Genomic DNA, 22,039 nt, shown 5'->3' with positions numbered 1-22,039 from the left:
AAGGAGTCGGTGGCAGTAAAGCCAGCGATTGCAGAAACGGTAACTCAAAGTACCGTTGCAGCGCCTTTAGGGTGCAAGGCCAAGAGAAAATCTGATCGACCAGTAGATTCAGATGAGTCAGACCCGGAGGTTACCCCGCCTCAGGAAGACATTATGTCTACTCTGGTCGCTAACCTAGAATTCCTCATAGGGAAAATGATTTATCAGGACCCACTCCAGGAAGAGTACAGTCCGCATTGGCCTACAGGAGAGCCAGTGCAGGGAGTGCCTGGAAACGGTCCGGCTCAGCATTGGCCTACAGGAGAGCCAGCGCCAGCCATGTCTCAAGAAAGACAGTTTATGGGTTGGCCTACAGGAGACCCAGCACCAGCAGTGTCTGAGGAAAGACAATTTATGCGTTGGCCTACAGGAGAGCCAGCGCTAGCAGCACCTAAAAAAAGGGCTGCCTATGCATGGGCCTACGGGAGAGCCCGCGAAGGGGAGCACCTGCAAAAGGGTTTACTGTGCGTAGGCCTACGGGAGAGCCAGCGCTGGAAACACCTGAAGCAGCGATACCAGATTGCCCCACTACAAGGAGGAATAACAGTATCTTAAAATGAACTCGAAAGTGCACCGGGAGCCAGTGTAGGGAGGCCAGAATTGGCGATATGTGCTCCCTCTTTCGAGTCCCTGTTAAAAGGCGAGCAGCAGCTCTGAACCAACTGGAGACGAGCCAGTGAAGAACGAGCAACACCAAAATAGAGCGCGTTACAGTAATCCAGCCTAGATGTAATAAAGGCATGGATTACTGTCTCAAAATGCTGCCGCTCGAGAATGGGCTTCACCTTTGCTAGCTTCCTTAGGTGAAAGATAAGGCCTAACATACATCCTAAGTTTGCGGGGCTTTGTGAACCAACTAATATTCAATTGGCTAATCTGCTTTTTTGAGAAATTCTAGCCAAAAGGGTTAAAGACCTGAATGAAGAAGCAAAAACCGTGGGGATGATAAAACCACCGGTGCTTGGCAGATCTGTTTGAAGGCAATTTCCCTACTGAAGGGCGGTGACTGGGGCTGGTGAAGGAACAAGTCGGTCGTTCCCATATAAGTGTTATTGGCGCACTGCTCCTGGGGCACGTGGAGGTTACAGTGTTCCCACTAAGAGCAGGGGACAACAAGGTAGGTGGGACTGGTCCTGGAAGAGATATTAAGTGTTTCACATTTACCAATTGGGGGAAGGTTACAATTCTTCCTAAAAGAATGGCAAAAAATAACAGATGATGCATTTATACTGTGCAGTATTATGGGGTTCAGAATTGAATTCTACCCATATTTGGATCCTCCTATTCAACATGTTTCAAGTCAGACGTATTTTCTCAAAAGAAGAGAATATGGAGATATGGCAGAACTTGGAATATTGTGGGGAAACGGGGTCATTGAGAAGTCAGTTCACCAACACCACCAATTTGTGTCAAGTATTTTTCCTAGAGCAAAAAAGGATGGTGGTTGTAGAATTATTCTCAATCTGACAAGTCTTAACCCTTTTGTACAGTATAAACATTTTAAAATGGAGACATTTGCCAATGCTGTACAGCTAATTTCAAGAAAATGCTATATGACCAGCATAGATCTGCAAGATGCATATTACTCTGTGGCTGTGCATGGTAATGATTGGAGATACTTAAAGTTTAACTGGATGAGTCAATAATGGCAGTTTAAAGCATTGCCTATTGGTTATGAAAACAAATAATTTATTGAAAAAAATTAAGAAAAAATATATATGAAAAAAAAAAAAAATTTAAATAAAATGAAAAAACTAAAATAATTATCAAATGAACGCCAGCGGCATTTAAAAACTTTAAAAAATTGTCTAGAAAGAATAAAAAAAAAAAAAAAAAAATATAATGAAAAAGTGTCTGGCCTGGGGGTGGATATTTATATTTTAACCTCAGCCCATAGACTATTTACCAAATTGTTAAAACCAGTCTTAGCACTGCTAAGAGCTCAGGGCCATTTGGTAATTGCCTATTTAGATGATATTTTGATTGTGGGGGACACTTGGGCTACAACAGAAGCATCGGTGTCAATAGTCAAGATCACATTCGAGAGGCTAGGATTTATTTTACATCCAGATAAGTCCAAATTGTCACCAAGCACAGTAATTGATTCCTTGGGTTTCACTATTAATTCAGAACACATGTTAGTGACTCTGCCCAAAGATAAAAGGCTGCTGTTAATTGAGGGTTGTATCAAGCTCATTACACAGCATCACCCATCAATTAGGCAGGTGGCAAGCTTGCTTGGCAAACTAATCGCTTCATTTCCAGCTGCGCAGTTTGGTCCACTGCATTATCAGCAATTGCAGCGAGCAAAGGTACATGCATTGAGGACACATTCAGGGCATTTTGACAGGCCCATGCAATTACCAGTTACAGCTATTACAGAAATACAATGGTGGATAAGGAGTGTCTCAAATGTTTCCAGGGAAATTCTGGTTGAAACACCTACCATTATTCTGCAGACTGATGTAAGTGCTCTAGGTTGGGACGCTACTGATACTATTTCCAGCTGTGGAGGTAGATGGAATGTGGAAGAAGTACCTTTGCTCCTAGCACATGTACCGAAAAGCTCTTGTGCTTTTAATCCCATTTTATGGGCTTAAAGCTTATTACTCTAATGTGCAAAACTTGCATGTTCAGGTACAGATAGACAACACTACGGCAGTAGCGTATGTTAATCACATGGGTGGAATCAAGTCAGAATCCTGTGATAGATTGGCAAACGTCATCTGGAACTGGTGTATTAGCCGAAACATTTGGCTTTCGGCAATCTACCTACCAGGTAGATTCAACATAATAGCAGACACCAGGTCACGTAAATTTAATGACAATACAGAATGGATGTTGAATCGTGACAAGTTTAATAAAATTGTTGCACAATTTGGAGTACCAGAAACTGACTTGTTTGCATCTAGACTTAACCACCAATTACCTAAATATGTTTCATGGGAACCAGATCCTGGTACTGTAGTGGTGGATGCATTCTCGCTACATTGGGGTGGAATGTTTTTGTATGCATTTCCTCCATTTTGTCTCAGTAGTCTACAAAAGATCAAACAGGACTCCGCTTCAGGAGTATTGGTGGTACCAGACTGGCCTACTCAACCATGGTACCCACTGGTGTTGAAAATGATCACAAAGCCTCTTATGATTATTCCTAAACAAGAAAACCTACTTGTGCACCCTGTAACTGGTGATTCGCATCCTTTACATGATCGTATTGGTTTGTTGATTTGCAGATTCTAAGGAAGAGGACTATCAGATCGTACTGTGGATGTTATTGCAGCAGATAGTACCCAAAAGCAGTACATTTCTTACATAAGAAAATGGGAGGTGTTTTGCTTAAGGCAGAATATTTCATACCACACTGCAAACATCCCAGATGTGTTAGAGTTTCTGTCGACTCTCTATTTTGATTTTAAGCTAAGTTATAGTGCGATTAATACTGCAAGGAGTGCCCTCTCTGCATATTTATGGAGGGAATCAGAACAATATCTTGTAGGATTGCACCCTTTGGTCTGTAGATTTATGAAGGGAATTTTCAATTCCAAGCCTCCTAGACCCAGGTATACAGAAATCTGGAATGTGAGGGATGTGCTGATGCTCCTTCGTCAATGGACTACCATTTCAGCTCTGTCTTTGGCCAAAGTTATCATGAAGGTAGTTATGCACATGGCACTAGTTTCAGCACAGCGAGTACAGACATTGCAGAAACTATGAATAGATAGGATGGTAATAGCAGCAGATGCCATTACATTCTATGTCTATGATTTACTAAAACAGAGCAGACCTGGAGTCACGGGATGCAAGTTGGTTTTTTCAGCATATCCTACGGACCCAAGACTATGTGTAGTGTCACATTTATGATGTTACATTGAAGCTACCAAAACCTTAAGAGGTGCAGAATGAGCATTCTTTATCAGCCATAAAAAAAACACATCAGAAAGTCGTTGCAGACTATCTCAAGGTGGCTGAAGCAGGTGCTGGTTGATGCAGGGATTGATACTGATAAATTTAAATCTCATTCCAGCAGGGCGGCATCAACATCGGCAGCCAAGGATTTGGACGTTCCAATAGACCATATCCTTGCGGCCGCAGGATGGGCAAGTGAACGGATGTTTCACAAGTATTACCATAAGGAGATTGCAGAACCTGAGGTATTTGGTGGTGCTGTTTTGGATTCAGTATTAAGTTCCCCTCTGGGAGAGAGGGGTAAAAATGTTGTTATAATAAATAAACCATTAACTGATTGCATCAATGTTATGGTTATGCATTGTTGATTGCTTTACTTATTCAGAGTCAATCAAATGCAGTGAGACGCCTGGATTTGAATCTACAGCATGAAATCACAGAGCTTTGAAATCTTCACATAGTCACTCGCGCGACTCCGAAGTAAAATAGTAAGATTAAACGAGAACTTACCAGTTTGAAGTTTGACCTTTATTTTATGAGGAGTTACGATGAGGGACTACGTGGCCTCCGCTCCCACCCTTCATAAAGGTCTTCTGGAAGTTCTGGTTCTCACTTATCTTACTATTATGCTTCGGTAATTATTATCTGTGATTTCACACTGCTGCTTTGAAGATTGACGCGTGTGCGCCTGGACGGGGTCTTCCTCATCGTAACTCCTCATAAAATAAAGATCAAACTTCAAACTAGTAAGTTCTCGTTTAATCTTATTATTCTTAATAGCCAGCAATTAATTCTGGAAAAAGTGATTTCAATGCTTAAATACCCTCCCCCATCCATGTAAGCAGAATGCAACAAAAAAAAGTTGGATTAAACATCTGATAACCTTGAAAATGCTGACATTTCTTCAAGTACGATCATTAGAACCTTTTTAAATTGCAATTAGAAATGAAAGTGTCCATAGAACTTTATTGCAAGAGCATGATGTTTATCATGAAAGGTACACCAATTGTTTCTCCCTTTATGCCTATCAATGCAAACAGTCACATCAATTAACAACCTCAAACAGAGCCATGAGTTATATTTATTACTGTCTGACTTCCTGCAGCAGAAAATGAAGTTGAACTATTAACTACAGCCCTCTTCTGCAATCAAGTGATGCCAAACCAATGCAAAATTTGAGGCCTTATATTCTATTGAGACTACAGTTGGGGTTATTCTTTTTGCCAGCTGTTGTGGCTTGTAAATGAAAAGGACTTACTTTGAATTTCAAACAGCTGACAGAAAAATGAGATGTACATTGCAGCTGTCTGAAGTTTGTCAAGCCCAGGTGAAATTTCAGTATATTTTCCGCAGTATCCCACTTCACTTTTAGAATTTTAGAAGTAACCATTCCGCTTCATCCTGTTCACGTTGGCCTAAAAAAAAATTAACACTTTACTTGAGCACAAATCAAATTGTTGGAGGAATTCAGTGGGACAGGCAATGGAGGGAAATGGACAGTCAGTGTTTCGGGTGGGACCCATTTTTATACTGTAAAGGGGTCAATTTCTGCAGAAAGAAGAAGAGCCTTGATCCAAAACGTCCACTTTCCCCCCCCCCTCCCCCCACACAGATTCTGCCTGACTTGCTAGGTTCCTCTAGTGCTTTGCTTTTTGCTCAAGCTTTAAAGGGCCTGTCCAACCAGCATGCGATTGCATGCATCTAGCGCGACCAAACGGAAGCGGAGTTCGCGGTAAGTACACGCAAACTTCGCGTGTGACGTAATTTACGTCAAACTCACCAATCAGCTGGGCAGGAGGCAGGCCGACTGAATTTGGACATCGCACGGCATTGGGCGGTGATGTCATCGCGCAACGGCACGCCGGGCGATGTCATCGCGCAACACCACGCGCTAGGCGTATGCCGTCGAGACGCTGTGTACGCCCTCAATGCGCCTGTGGGCCGATAGGCCGTTGGCGTGTGGAATTTTCGAACAGTGCAAAATTTTTGGAGCCCCGCGCGATGTCGGGACCAGCCCCGCACAACTACGTACGCCTCCGTCAATCTAAATGGGACCGGCCCCACGAGGCCGTATGCCTCAAGCGACCACGTTTGGTCACGGTAGACTCATGCTATCGCATGCTTGTGGGACAGGCCCTTAAGCATCTGCAGTCTCTTGTGTATTGATTTAATTATTTTTCTTATTGGATCATGGACAAAGTCATAAAGCACATATAGTCCAACCTGTCCTGTCTAAGCTAGTTCCATTTACCCTCATTTGGCCCATAACTATCAAAACCTCCTATCGATTTTCCACCTCCAAATGCCTTTTAATTATTGTTATTGTACATACCTCAACTACTACGTCTGGCAACTTGCTCCATATACCTACCACCCTCTGGAAAAAGTTGCTCCTTGGGTTCCTATTAAATCTCCTCTCTCACCTTAAATCCATACAAAAATTCTTTTGTTCTTAATTCACCTTATCTGGGAAATATTATTTCCATTCACTCTATCTATTCCTCTCATGATTTTATGCATTCTGAAAGATCACTGCTAAGTCTCTTGCACTCCACGAAATAAAGCCCAAGCATGTACAATCTCTTGCTACAACTAAGGCCCTTGAGTCTTGGCAAATTTTCTCATATCTTCTCTGTACTTTTTCCAGCTTAATGACATCTTTCCTATATGAGGGTGACCAGAACTAAGCACAATACTTCACAATTATCCACTGCAGCATTTTTCAAATGTTTGTTCACTGCACTTTTGGGTTGTGAGTTCCAAACTCCTTGCTCAATTGGTTGAAAATCTTTCACATTTTTTATTTTATATCAATTTCTTATGGATATCTCTGGTGAAAAGAAATATTGATTTCCACTGTCAACAGTTAGCAACTTGACGCTATGTAGCTAAGAGAAAATAACCAGAGCACTCCTCAACTTTCACTCCAGACACCATGATGTCATGTGAAATATGAGCATAGAAACAAAAATACTGTTGTCTACTCTCCCGCAACTAAAAAAATCATACTCAATGTTCAATTGAAGCACCAAGGGTAGCAAGGTTACAAAATGTACTCTAGGCATGAATGCATAAGATGGGTCTTGACCTGAAACGTCACCTATTCCTTCTCTCCAGAGATGCTGCCTGTCCTGCTGAGTTATGCCCCTGTCCCACTTAGGAAACCTGAACGGAAACCTCTGGAGACTTTGCGCCTCACCCAAGGTTTCCGTGTGGTTCCCGGTGTTTTCCGGAGGTTGCAGGTAGTGGAAGCAGGTAGGGAGACTGACAAAAACCTCCAGGAACCGCACGGAAACCTTGGGTGGAACGCAAAGTTTCCAGAGGTTTCCGTTCAGGTTTCCTAAGTGGGACAGGGGCATAACTCAAGTTTTTTGTGTCTCTTAAGGCAAGAATGCATTCATTTTTCATTTATGCGTTCAAGGAATGTGGATGTTGCTGATCAGAAGAGATACTCCGGTACAGCCACAGAATGATATTCCATCATAATCTTTAGCCTCCTGGTGTATTGTAATCCTCAATATTACCGTCAAGCCAGGGAACCAATCCCAAAGAACAACTGGATGCAGCAATAAATACATTTAAAAATAAAGTGGCAAACTTGAATTTGCTGCAGTCAATGGTATCTATTGTTTTGCAGCTAAGCAATCCCACAACCCAAGGGTCTGAAGAAGGGTCTCGACCCAGAAAGTCATCCATTCCTTCTCTCCAGAGTTGCCTGTCCCTCTGAGTTACTCCCGCATTTTGTGTCTATCTTCAGTCCAATAAAGGTCTTCCTTCCTGTACAGTTGGGAATTGTCAGAGTCATAGAGTAATACAGTGCACAAACAGATTATTTGGCCCACTGAGTCCATGCCAAACTCCCATTCTCAGTAATCCCATTGCTTCCTCCCACATTTTCCTCCTCATGGGCCTGTCCCACTTAGGCGACGACAGGAGACTATGTGGTCGCCACATGTTTGCGGGTGGTTGCCGGGGAGTCGCCTTCATGGTCGTGAGTAGTTCCTGCATTCTCGGAACTAGTTGCGGCTGCATTTCTGGTCGCCGCTAATTTTAAATTAGCTGTGACCAGAATTAAGCCACCATGGAGAGTAGCGAGAATTCTTGTGCCGTTGATGCAGTGGTTGTGGGTCGCCAGGAGGTCGTAGGTTGTCGCCAGTGCTGACCGGTGAATTTAATTGGCATTTAGACAGTGTTCCTGCAAGCAAGATATTCATTGTCCCTGTACATCCCCATACTTGCGCTGGTGACAATAAACTCCTTGACTTTATTTGGTAGGTGTTATTTTAAGAAAAGGTTGAGAATGTAGACTCGTCCCCCCTGGAGTTTAGAAGAGTTAATTTGTCTTGTTGGAAATACAAGATTTTGCGAGGTATTGACTGAGTGGATGTGTGGAGAATGTTCATCCTTGGGGGAGAATTTAGAATGAGGGACCACTGTTCAAATTGAAAGATCATCTTATACCATTAAGGAGTCACCCATTTTCTTCTCCAAGGGTGCTGGAAGCAGAATCTCTCAATATTAAGGCAAAAGCCGATCGATAATGATAAACAAGTGAATGAAAGTATACGATGGGTAAGTGGAATGCGAAGATGAGATTGTACTTAAATCAACAATGATCTTATTAATGATGGAACACCTGAAGCATTCATGTGGACTGCGCCTAATTCATCCATTTATGTAATTTGTCTATTTATGTAATACATTGCAGAACACAAGTAGAGATAAAAGAAAATCAAACAGTTTCAAATCCGTTCTGATGAAGTGGGTAGCAGTCACTTTGACTTTGTCTTTTCATGGAACCTACTCGGCCTGCTGTGATTTTCCACAATTTTCTTTTTTTGTTTCTGATATGATTGGCTTCACATCACGGCAGTAATTCCTCAGGACAGTGTCCTTTATCCCCACCGTCTTCAGCTGTCGCCATCGATTATTTCCAATTATAAATGCAGCAGACTAGTGGTCTCAGATTGGACTCTATTCTATTCCATTCCATTCCATTCACATCTGTTCCTAATGAAGCAGCCATGCCCACATGCACATTCAAACATGGACGACCAAGTGTCAGGCAATGGGTTTTACTACTTATTACTCCAAGCATTAGTAACTGAGGGGAGTGTCAGGGCAGTTAAACACAAGCAGCCTGCTGTGCTCACAGAACAGCTGGGGGCAGCCAATTTAAATCCAAACCATAGGCTCACCCAGCTGTGATTATCAGCAGGGCCGTTAAATGTTTGGATCTCTTTGATAATTGTACAAGCATTTCTCACCTATTTTTAAACAAAATTAAAATCAAAAATGGTTTTATAGAACTAAAAAAACAGCACAGGAACAAACCCTCCAGCTCACAATGTCTCTGCCAAGCACCATAAATTAATCGCATCTGCCAAACATGATTCATATCACTCCATTCCCTCCCATATTCACATGCTTATCTACAGGCCTCTTAAATGCCGCTAACGTATCTCCCTCCACCACCACCCCTGGTAGTGCGCTTAAGGTGCTAAGCATCATCTGTGTAGTAAAAAAAAATAGTCCCGCACATCTCCTTTTAACTTTTTATCACATACTTTAAAGCTATGCCCTCTTGTCTTTGACATTTCTACACTGGGGAAATCTTCTTACTGTCTTCCCTATCTATGCATTTCATAATTTTATATACTTCTAACAGCTGCCCCCCTCAACCTCTGGCATTCTAGAGAAAACAATCCAAGTTCGACTAACCTCTTTGTACCTAATACCACCTAAACCAGACAGCATTCTGCTAAACCTCTTACACACCGCTCTCTAAAGTATCCACATTCTTCTTGTAATGGGGTGACCAGACTGCACTCTATATTCCAAATGTGGCCTAACCAAAATGTTTAGCGAGTTGCATCATGACTTGTACAGTTAATCAGTCAAGGCAGTGAAAACACACAATAAATTAAGGCACTAAAACTGACATAATTTATAAAATAAGCATTTTCAGCAGTGGAAATGCCTCAATTGCATTTGAGTGGATGGAGACTGCTGTGTTTGTTGTGTTGATACTGATGCAGGCTCTGGTTAGATTTCCTGGTTTGAGAGTGATTAAGTCTGCAGGCATTTATACTGCCTTATTTGGTCAGGTTGGTCATGCCAGTGCTGGAAAGTAGACTTTTCACTGGAAAAAACAGGCAAACATTCACCATTAGCCCTAGCATTGGGTTGGAAGATCCAACATATTATCAAAACTTTTTTTTCTTCCCACTAGTGATGGACAATCAAAGAGGTTTAACAAGTTATGAGGGTCATAGATAGGGTAGATGGAATATTTTTCCCTGGTCACTGAGTCAGTATGTCAGGTAGCATTTGTGAAAAGAAACACTTAACTTTTCCAGTTGATTACTACAAATTGTTAACAATAACTGTTTTTCTCAGGAATAGCTACTTCCCCACAGCCATCAGGCTATTAAACCTGGCTCGGACAAAACTCTGATTATTAATAACCACTTTCTGTTATTTGCACTTTACCAGTTTATTTATTCATGTGTGTATATATTTATATCATGGTATATGGACACATTTATCTGTTTTGTAGTAAATGCCTACTATTTTCTGTGTGCTTAAGCAAAGCAAGAATTTCAGTGGCCTATACAGGGACACATGACAATAAACTCACTTGAACTTGAAGGTAGATGCAAAATGCTGGAGTAACTCAGCATACAGGCAGCATCAGAGAGAAGGAATGGTGGCATTTCAGATCGAGACCCTTCAGACTGGAGAAGGGTCTTGACCTGAAACGTCACCCAAATCCTTAAATATATCTGGAGCCGTTATCATGGCATTAATGTGCAATTTTGACCTGTTAAGTTTCTATAGATGAATTATACGATTCCTGAAATTGGTGGTAGAAAATATTGAAATCAATTGAAGTAGATTTCTTTAGTTTTAATTTCTTTCAGTTCAGTTTATTTCTTACCATGCTTTGTTTTGGGGACTGATCTGATCCAACATTGTACAATAGTACCATTTGGAATTTCTAATGTAACTTTCCACGTGTAAGAAGTGTTTCGATATTTTGGTTTTACATATTACTTTCTATTTAGAAAACAAAATATCTGCTCACAAACACCTTTTTTCTACAAACTTTCTTGGTTGATTGTGCCACATCCTTGGTTCTTTATTTCTTGTCATAAATTTACCTAATTTGATGCACAATCATCGGCTATGTTCTCACCATTGTTCTCTCGATTTGATGCTCGGCAATCACTGTTGTGTTTGTTTGAAGATCACCTGTATTTGTTCTTAACACCCAAAGTTTGAAAGTTGGGCTTCAGGTTTTCAAAACTCTGGGGTGGTGGGGAAGCAAGGTCAATAATTCCTTCTGTTGTCTAATATTTACATGGTGCAGGTTTAATGGTGTATATTCTTTTATCCAATCCATTTAATTTTATTTAAGCTAGTATTCTGTTTTTTTAACAATGTATAAACAGACAGATACTTTTTTAATTATCCACATGAAGATTTTGCCTTTTCAGTTTCCTGCTCTATGCGATTTGTTCAGATCATATACTTAATGTAAAAGGCAGTTTAGTTTAATAGGGTACACTTACAGTTGTCTTTTATTTGCAGTTTCAGTCATGGGTTGCATAAAGAGCAAAGAGGACAAAGAGCCAGCTATGAAATATAAACCAGGTGACACTACTGGAACCATTGCTGCAAATATTACTCAGTATGGTCCTGATCCCACCCAACTGACACAATCACCAGCATCAAAGGGACAATCTGGTAACTTCAACAAACATTCCATTACACCTTTTGGTGGGTCAGCTGGTATGGCACCATTTGGAGGTGCTTCATCGTCATTTAGTATTGTTCCGACCCAGTTTGCAAGTGGTGTTACAGGTGAGTAGCAACACAAGCCTTAGTGTATATTGGTCTTTTTACGTTCATACTAAATGCCTTGCAATAGAGAAATAATGAAAGAGCAGTTTTTAAAGCTTCTAAGCTTCCACCGATACTATCCGGATACTGAGACTTAACGTGAGTAAAAATAATACCAAATTGTGACGATGGAATGAAGAAAATTATCTTGGGATAATTGCAAGAAATGTCCCCGTGCTGGCGAGAGCAGGAACAGGGAGATACGGGACCTGAACGTGTGGCTGAGGAACTGGTGCACGGGGCAGGGATTTAGATTCTTAGATCACTGGGATCTGTTTTGGGGTAAGGGGGGGACTGTACAAAAGGGACGGATTGCATCTTAACAGGTGTGGGACCAGCATTCTGGCAGGCAGGTTTGCCACTGCTACACGGGTGGTTTTAAACTGAATAAGGGGGGTGGGGTGTCGAATGGGATAGTGGAGGATGGAGTTAAAGGGAAAGGGTTTCTTAAATGTGTGAGCGTAGAGACAGAGGGGTGTAAAATGAGGGTAGAAGCAATAGGTAGCAAGGTGAAAAGTAAAAGTGGCAGGCAGACAAAACCAGGGCAAAAAATCAAAAAGGGCCACTTTTCAACATAATTGTATAAGGGGTAAGAGTGTTGTAAAAACAAGCCTGAAGGCTTTGTGTCTCAATGCAAGGAGCATTTGTAATAAGGTGGATGAGTTGAATGTGCAGATAGCTATTAATCACTATGATATAGTTGGGATCACGGAGACATGGCTCCAGGGTGACCAAGGCTGGGAGCTGAACATCCAGGGATAATCAATATTCAGGAGGGGTAGAGAGAAAGGAAAAGGAGGTGGGGTAGCGTTACTGATTAGAGAGGAGATTAATGCAATGGAAAGGAAGGACGTTAGTTTGGAGGATGTGGAATCAGTATGGGTAGAGCTGCGAAACACTAAGGGGCAGAAAACGCTGGTGGGTGTTGTGTACAGGCCACCTAACAGTAGTAGTGAAGTTGGAGATGGTATCAAACAGGAAATTAGAAATGCGTGCGACAAAGGCAAAACAGTTATAATGGGTGACTTCAATCTACATATAGATTGGGTGAATCAAATTGGCAGGGGTGCTGAGGAAGAGGATTTCTTGGAATGTATGCAGGATAGTTATTTAAATCAACATGTAGAGGAACCAACGAGAGAGCAGGCTATTTTAGACTGGGTATTGAGTAATGAGGAAGGGTTAGTTAGCAATCTTGTTGTGCGTGCCCCCTTGGGCAAGAGTGACCATAATATGGTTGAGTTCTTCATTAGGATGGAGAGTGACATTGTTAATTCAGAAACAATGGTTCTGAACTTAAAGAAAGGTAACTTTGAGGGTATGAGACGTGAATTGGCCAAGATTGACTGGCAATTAATTCTAAAAGGGTTGGCGGTGGATATGCAATGGAAGACATTTAAAGACTGCATGGATGAACTACAAAAATTGTTCATCCCAGTTTGGGCAAAAGAATAAATCAGGGAAGGTAGTACATCCGTGGATAACAAGGGAAATCAGGGATAGTATCAAAGCGAAGGATGATGCGTACAAATTAGCTTGAAAAAGCAGCATACCGGAGGACTGGGAGAAATTCAGAGACCAGCAGAGGAGGACAAAGGGCTTAATTAGGAAAGGAAAAATAGATTATGAAAGAAAACTGGCAGGGAACATAAAAACTGACTGCAAAAGTTTTTATAGATATGTGAAAAGAAAGAGATTAGTTAAAACAAATGTATGTCCCTTGCATTCAGAAACAGGTGAGTTGATCATGGGGAACAAGGATATGGCGGACCAATTGAATAACTACTTTGGTTCCATCTTCACTAAGGAAGACATAAATAATCTGCCGGAAATAGCAGGGGACCGCGGGTCAAAGGAGTTGGAGGAATTGAGTGAAATCCAGGTTAGCCGGGAAGTGGTGTTGAGTAAATTGAATGGATTAAAGGCCGATAAATCCCCAGGGCCAGATAGGCTGCATCCCAAAGTACTTAAGGAAGTAGCTCCAGAAATAGTGGATGCATTAGTAATAATCTTTCAAAACTCTTTAGATTCTGGAGTAGTTCCTGAGGATTGGCGGGTAGCAAACGTAACCCCACTTTTTAAGAAGGGAGAGAGAGAGAAAACAGGGAATTACAGACCCAGTTAGTCTAACATCGGTAGTGGGGAAACTGCTAGAGTCAGTTATTAAAGATGGGATAGCAGCACATTTTGAAAGTGGTGAAATCATTGGACAAAGTCAGCATGGATTTACGAAAGGTAAATCATGTCTGACGAATCTTATAGAATTTTTCGAGGATGTAACTAGTAGCGCGGATAGGGGAGAACCAGTGGATGTGGTGTATCTGGACTTCCAGAAGGCTTTCGACAAGGTCCCACATAAGAGATTAGTATGCAAACTTAATGCACACGGCATTGGGGGTTCAGTATTGATGTGGATAGAGAACTGGCTGGCAAACAGGAAGCAAAGAGTGGGAGTAAACGGGTCCTTTTCACAATGGCAGGCAGTGACTAGTGGCGTACCGCAAGGCTCAGTGCTGGGACCCCAGCTATTTACAATATATATTAATGATCTGGATGAGGGAATTGAAGGCAATATCTCCAAGTTTGCGGATGACACTAAGCTGGGGGGCAGTGTTAGCTGTGAGTAGGATGCTAGGAGACTGCAAGGTGACTTGGATAGGCTGGGTGAGTGGGCAAATGTTTGGCAGATGCAGTATAATGTGGATAAATGTGAGGTTATCCAATTTGGTGGCAAAAACAGGAAAGCAGACTATTATCTAAATGGTGGCCGACTAGGAAAAGGGGAGATGCAGCGAGACCTGGGTGTCATGGCACACCAGTCATTAAAAGTAGGCATGCAGGTGCAGCAGGGAGTGAAGAAAGCGAATGGCATGTTAGCTTTCATAGCAAAAGGATTTGAGTATAGGAGCAGGGAGGTTCTACTGCAGTTGTACAGGGTCTTGGTGAGACCACACCTGGAGTATTGCGTACAGTTTTGGTCTCCAAATCTGAGGAAGGACATTATTGCCATAGAGGGAGTGCAGAGAAGGTTCACCAGACTGATTCCTGTGATGTCAGGACTGTCTTATGAAGAAAGACTGGATAGACTTGGTTTATACTCTCTAGAATTTAGGAGATTGAGAGGGGATCTTATAGAAACTTACAAAATTCTTGAGGGGTTGGACAGGCTAGATGCAGGAAGATTGCTCCCGATGTTGGGGAAGTCCAGGACAAGGGGTCACAGCTTAAGGATAAGGGGGAAATCCTTTAAAACTGAGATGAGAAGAACTTTTTTCACACAGAGAGTGGTGAATCTCTGGAACTCTCTGCCACAGAGGGTAGTCGAGGCCAGTTCATTGGCTATATTTAAGAGGGAGTTAGATGTGGCCCTTGTGGCTAAGGGGATCAGAGGGTATGGAGAGAAGGCAGGTACAGGATACTGAGTTGGATGATCAGCCATGATCATATTGAATGGCGGTGCAGGCTCGAAGGGTCGAATGGCCTACTCCTGCACCTAATTTCTATGTTTCTATTCCATACTGCTCTCACATATTAGTCTTTCTGGTCAGGTTCCGATGTCCATTGCAGATTTTAAAATTCTCATCCTCATTTCAGAGCCTATTAAGGCTTAAACTTCATCAGGAAGCCATGGACATCAATCTTCTAACATCACATTACTCCCCATTTCCCATGACACTGGCAATTTTGTGTTAAGATTTAATTTCAAATTCTCCACCAAAATTCTTCCCCTTTGTCATCTCCAGAAGTTGAAACACATTTGCACGAATGGAACATTTGCTGCTGCTTGAAAACGTCTTCTCCTTGCCTCTTATTTTCTGCTCTTTTGCAACAGTCTTGTATCTATTTGACCGTATTTATCTCAACACGACCATTGCTTGTGAGAAGTTTGTCATTGTCCAAACACTGCCCCTTCTGTAATTGTCACTGTTAAATTAGATAATTGCACAATCTTCCACAGCTTGTTGTTCTTTGCTAAAGGCAGAACTACAATCTTGTGGTACAATCTTCAACCTTTTAAGATTCTGACTTGGTGATCTCAAGTCACAGCCTTCCAAATTAGCTTCAAGTTTTATCAACAAGTTCGTCACTTGGCTTTAACTCTTATATGTTGTTGTAAACAAAAAGTCTTTTGAGATAGACACATGGATATGCAAGGAATACAGCGAAAAATTAATGCAGGCAGATGAGAATTAATCTTGGCATCATCTGCGGCACAGATATTGTGGGCCGAAGGGCCTGTTCCTGTGCTGCAATTTTCTGTTCTATAATTCTTATCATGGCCGAAACCTTAATCGCATTTCAAAGATACTTGTATGTGTTCTTGAAGAGTTGTAGCATGCAGGACCATGGATCAAGTGCTGAGAGATGAGATTAGACTGAAAGGTTCTTCCCATCAATTCAGATAAATAGCCTGAATGGTTTCCTTTATAATAATTTATTGTGACTCTATGACCATTCTTATAAAATGGGTTTTTTCAAACTTACTAGCAAACTTGGATAACTTTTTTAATCAACATGAACTATTAATCGCTACACAACATAAATGTTAGTGGGCTTCAGAAGTGCTTTAAACTGTTAAAAATGGGAAAATCTTAAACACAGAAAAGGTGGTAACTGTTGTATATATGTTTTTTTGAAGGTGGCGTAACTATTTTTGTGGCCTTGTATGATTATGAAGCAAGAACAACTGAAGATCTATCTTTCAAAAAGGGTGAAAGATTTCAGATCATAAACAATACGTAGGTATTATGGACTGTTGGAAAATAGTGATGTTTTAGATGCATTCCGTAGTTTATTGCATGATTTCTTTCTGCACAAATTTGATGATAATATTTTTTAACAAACTTCGGATGATCAAACCCTAAATAATCCCTGATATTATTCCAGTGTACAAAAACACCCCTGAGATTGGCTTCCTTTGAATGGTTTGTAAAACTTGAAATTAGTGAAATGAAAGACTTATATGGATATTTTCCATCGTCACACCCTGCTGTGACCTCTTATATACTTTGAATGCAGATTGTGTATCAGTATCCAAAATTAACTACAAACTACAAATTGTAGTTAACTTTGGATCTAGATACATGATCTTCATATGGAAAATGTGCTAAAAGAATGTAGGAAGAATTAGTCAACAAAAAATTAAAATCATGGAATTGCTAAGACTTGAGATCTGATTTTTCTGATTTTATTTTCATGTAAATTTTTGGACATCACACCAGAATACATAGCCATTTGCAGCTGCATAATTTCTTTCAATTTGTCTACAATTACATTGTTGAACTTTGCATTATGCAAATGTACATAACATATATATTTAGTTGATTTCCAAAGGTAAAGAATTATTCAACAAATCTGATCTGAATATTTGCAACATCTCTGAAGAGAAGGAATAGGTGACATTTCACGTCATCACCCTTCTTCAGACTGATGGGTCTCGACCGGAAATGTCACCCATTCCTTCTCTCCACATATAACTCAGCCTGTCCTGCTGAGTTATATGTCCTCCAGCATTTTGTGTCTACCTTTGATTTAACACCAGCATCTGCAATTCTTTCCTGCACTGAATGTTTTCAATTTGGACTTTTCGATGATCATTCTGAGCGTGATTGTCCAAATTTTCTAACACAAAATTGGCGGCTCTGGCTGGAAATGCAAAAGACTGCAGTTGCTTGAATATTGAGCAAAAACCAGACTGCTAGAGAAACTCAGTGGGTCAGGCAGCATCTGTACAGGGAAATGGACAGAAGATGTGTCAGGTCAGAGTACTTTAGACTGAAGGAATCCCAATCCGAAACATCTGTCCATTACTCTCCACGGATGCTGCCTGACCCGATTAGCACATCAAGCAGTCAGTCTTTTTGCTCTGCGTCCTATGTTGATCATTACAGCAATATGCTGGAGACCTTCCACATGTATGTCTACAGTTGCAAATATGATTTGTGTCTGTGTTTGGAGCTTTAGAGGAAAATTTAATGTCCATTATCAAGGTCAAATCGGGGTTGGTGAATGGACCACCAGACACAGGCCATATATTAGGCAGGTGAAGAAAATCATTGGGGATTAGGGGGTTCTGATATACAGGTGCCAAACATGGGAGAATAGGATTACATGTCTGCAGAAAAATGAGGAAAGTTCTGTGTTTTGCCTCAAGGCTTGAGTGTAATCTGGGTGCTGGAATGGGCTGTGACATGGGTCTTTATTTAACTCGACTCGCAGAAGAAACAATTCTTTTGTCAGTATTTGCCCCTCAACTAACACCTACACCCACAAATACAAATTGGTGCCATATTTCTAAAAAAAAAAGTAGCACTGTAAAGTGATTTATTGAACATAGACATATTGAGATTGCTGGTTGGAAAATAAAGTTCTACATAAATCCATGTTGCTCTCCTTGTTAATAATTCTGTGATGCAATTTAAAATTCTAGTTTGATTATTTTGGTTTGGTTTAATGTAAATGTATCCCTGATTGTGTGACTAGATCAGTTTAATAATTTGGAATACTTATTGCTTTTGTGATCTTCAGGGAAGGTGACTGGTGGGAAGCTCGTTCTATCACTACGGGAAAGAAAGGTTACATTCCTAGCAATTATGTGGCTCCAGCTGATTCCATCCAAGCAGAAGAGTAAATCCTTTTTTATTTTAAGTCTTTTGGGAAGTTAATGTAGATGTCTGAAATTTCACCTTTGGTTGTCTGCTGCAAGCTCTGCCCTCTCTTTTTAAATGTCTTTGAATATTTATTTGAAATAAAGCTGGCATTCCTCCAAACTTTTCAAACAACATGCCAATTCCTTTCTGCTGATGCAATACATATTACAAACTTAAGTACTATTGATTAATAATTTACTTTTACCTGCCTTGTTTATATAGTTTAGAGCAGCATGGAAACAGGCCCATCGGCATACTGTGTCCACTCTGACCATCGATCACCATAGTTCTGCTATCCCACTTTGACATCCTACGCTCTATGGGCAATTTACGGAAGCCAATTAACTTGCAAATCTGCACACTTTGGAACGTGTGAGGAAACTGGAACGTGTGAGGAAACCGGAACACCCGGCGAAAACCTGCGCTGTCATGGAGAGCGTACAAACTCCACACAGACAGTGCCCATAGTCCAGATCAAACCTGGGTGTCTGGTGCTATAAGGCAGCAGCTCTACCGTTGTGCCACTGCCACCCAACAGTTCCTAGTGTTGTTCTAAAATGTTTACGGGCCTTCGAATAAGCCCTTCTCCATGTGGAGCAGACCAGTATGATAACTTGAAATGTTGTTTAGATTTCAGAAGTTAACAGCAGTAAAGTTTGAGTCATAGTCCAAAGTTATTTCCTTGTATCTTTTGTACATCATTTAATCGACTTTGGACAGGGCATGCAGGAAACCCATTGTCCTGTAAATGCTGCCAATTCCCTCCTTTGCCTTTGAGTGGTATCACTACTACAGATGCAATTGGGAATAATTGTTCTTTAGGGAGCATAGTTGGGTTTATTGCCACGTGTACCAAAGTACAGTGATAAGCTTTTTTGTTGCATGGTGTCTAGTCAATGAAAGGACTATACATGATACAATCAAGCCGTTCACAGTGTACAGATGTAGGATAAAGGGAATTATGTTTAGTGCAAGATAAAGACCAGTAAAGTCCAATCCGATTAAAGATGGTCTGAGAGTCTCCAATGAGGTAGATGGTAGTTCAGAACCACTCCCTAGTTGGTAATAGGATGGTCCAGTTGCCCGATTACAGCTGGGAATTATCAAAATCTGATCTCAATTGTGAGAATACTCTGAGAATTGCTTAAAGTAAATACAATAATTTTGTTCAAGCTCCTGATTGTTAAATTTGCTTTTAATAAGGATGCATTTTGCAAGCCACCATTAACTCATTCTGTTTTTTGCAAATCCATGACGATGCCATGTCCTCATGCAAACTATTCTCATCCTTACATGTTTCAAGGATTTTGTACGTTGAATTATCCAGTTAAATCAGTAATACTGAAAGTGCTCTTTATTCGTCTTATGACGTGTTTGTAGATGGTATTTTGGAAAAATGGGCCGTAAGGATGCCGAACGATTGCTGTTACATACAGGAAATCCACGCGGCACGTTCTTGGTTCGAGAGAGTGAAACCACGAAAGGTAGGAACAATTTTAATAAACTTATTAAACACAGTAAGGCAAATAACCTAGATGCCCTGTAGTTATGCATAAGCTTTGGTGAAACAAGTAGAGAATAAATTGTCAATGGAGATGCCTGTAATAAGGAGAATGCTGTAATTATGGGGAGCTTTAATTGTTGTGCAAGTGATGGAAACTCATAGACTGCAGACAGAAGTTCATAGACTGAAGACAGGGGAACAGTTAGCAAACAGTCACCAATCTTTGTGAAAATCAGTGGAAAATGTATTAATATTGAAAGAATTTTGTACTGAACTCGAAAGGAATGGGAACAGGTCGGAAATTCGGTCTCAAATTTAAAATCTACCAGGGCGGGTATTGTATGTATATAACTGGATTAAAAGATAACAAATAGATTAAAAGATAACTATAGATGATCGGTGGCAAACACTTAGATAATTGATCATTTTGAATGACTAAAGATGCTTTTGAATAAATGCTTTTGATGTCCAATCCGATAGGAAAGGAAAAATCGATTATGAAAGAAAACTGGCAGGGAACATAAAAACTGACTGCAAAAGTTTTTTATAGATATGTGAAGAGGAAAAGATTAGTTAAAACAAATGTAGGTCCCTTGCAGACAGAAACAGGCGAATTGATCATGGGGATCAAGGACATGGCAGACCAATTGAATAACTACTTTGGTTCTGTCTTCACTAAGGAAGACAAATAATCTGCTGGAAATAGCAAGGGACCGGGGGTTAAATGATATGGAGGAACTGAGTGAAATCCAGGTTAGCCGGGAAGTGGTGTTAGGTAAATTGAATGGATTAAAGACCGATAAATCCCCAGGGCCAGATAAGTTGCATCCCAGAGTACTTAAGGAAGTAGCCGCAGAAATAGTGGATGCATTAGTGATAATTTTTCAAAACTCTAGATTCTGGAGTAGCTCCTGAGGACTGGAGGGTAGCTAATGTAACCCCACTTTTTAAAAAGGGAGGGAGAGAGAAAACGGGGAATTACAGACCAGTTAGTCTAACATCGGTGGTGGGGAAAATTCTGGAGTCAGATTCAGATTCAGATTCAGATTCAATTTTAATTGTCATTGTCAGTGTACAGTACAGAGACAACGAAATGCATTTAGCATCTCCCTTGAAGAGCGACATAGCAAACGATTTGAATAAAAAAAAATAATAAGTGTCCGGGGGGGGGGGGGGGGGGGGTGATTGGCAGTCACCGAGGTACGTTGTTTAGTAGAGTGACAGCCGCCGGAAAGAAGCTGTTCCTCGACCTGCTGGTTCGGCAACGGAGACTCCCGGATGGTAGGAGGGTAAACAGTCCATGGTTGGGGTGAGAGCAGTCCTTGGCGATGCTGAGCGCCCTCCGCAGACAGCGCTTGCTTTGGACAGACTCAATGGAGGGGAGCGCGGAACCGGTGATGCGTTGGGCAATTTTCACCACTCTCTGCAATGCCTTCCGGTCGGAGACAGAGCAGTTGCCATACCATACTGTGATGCAGTTGGTAAGGATGCTCTCGATGGTGCAGCGGTAGAAGTTCACCAGGATCTGAGGAGACAGATGGACCTTCTTCAGTCTCCTCAGGAAGAAGAGACGCTGATGAGCCTTCTTGATCAGAGTAGAGGTATTGTGGGTCCAAGAGAGGTCATCGGAGATGTTGACTCCCAGGAAACTGAAGCTAGAAACACGTTCCACCTCCGTCCCGTTAATGTGGATGGGGGTGTGCGTGCCGCCTCTGGACTTCCTGAAGTCTACAATGAGCTCCTTGGTCTTCTTGGAGTTAAGGGCCAGGTTGTTGTCAGCGCACCATGCTGCTAAGTGCTGGACCTCCTCCCTGTAGGCCAGCTCATCGTTGTTGCTGATGAGGCCAATCACCGTTGTATCATCTGCATACTTGATGATGGTGTTAGTACCATGTACAGGTGTACAGTCATAGGTGAAGAGGGAGTAGAGGAGGGGGCTCAGCACACAGCCCTGAGGAACGCCGGTGTTCAGGGTGAGGGTTGAAGAGGTGTGCTTGTCTAACCTCACAGACTGGGGTCTGTTGGTTAGAAA

General features: G+C 41.4%; 1 protein-coding gene across 2 annotated transcripts in view; it reads left to right on the top strand.

The window, feature by feature from the left end:
* Positions 1–22,039, top strand: part of yes1 (YES proto-oncogene 1, Src family tyrosine kinase) — a 55,771-nt gene that overhangs the window by 12,448 nt on the left and 21,284 nt on the right. Inside the window, exons 2-6 of one of the 2 annotated variants that reach the window (XM_055634199.1) lie at positions 4,067–4,193; positions 11,542–11,814; positions 16,493–16,592; positions 18,382–18,480; positions 19,884–19,987. In XM_055634199.1, coding sequence (XP_055490174.1) covers positions 11,550–11,814; positions 16,493–16,592; positions 18,382–18,480; positions 19,884–19,987 — 568 coding nt within the window. In that variant the 5' untranslated portion in view covers positions 4,067–4,193; positions 11,542–11,549. The remainder of the gene's footprint in view (positions 1–4,066; positions 4,194–11,541; positions 11,815–16,492; positions 16,593–18,381; positions 18,481–19,883; positions 19,988–22,039) is intronic. The other variant, XM_055634197.1, reaches the window with a different exon arrangement.

Source organism: Leucoraja erinacea, chromosome 4, assembly GCF_028641065.1.
Source record: "Leucoraja erinacea ecotype New England chromosome 4, Leri_hhj_1, whole genome shotgun sequence".
In the NCBI taxonomy this organism is placed as follows: Eukaryota; Metazoa; Chordata; class Chondrichthyes; order Rajiformes; family Rajidae; genus Leucoraja; species Leucoraja erinaceus.
The sequence above is the reverse complement of the archived record's forward strand: the minus strand, read 5'-3'. Positions and strand labels throughout refer to the sequence as shown.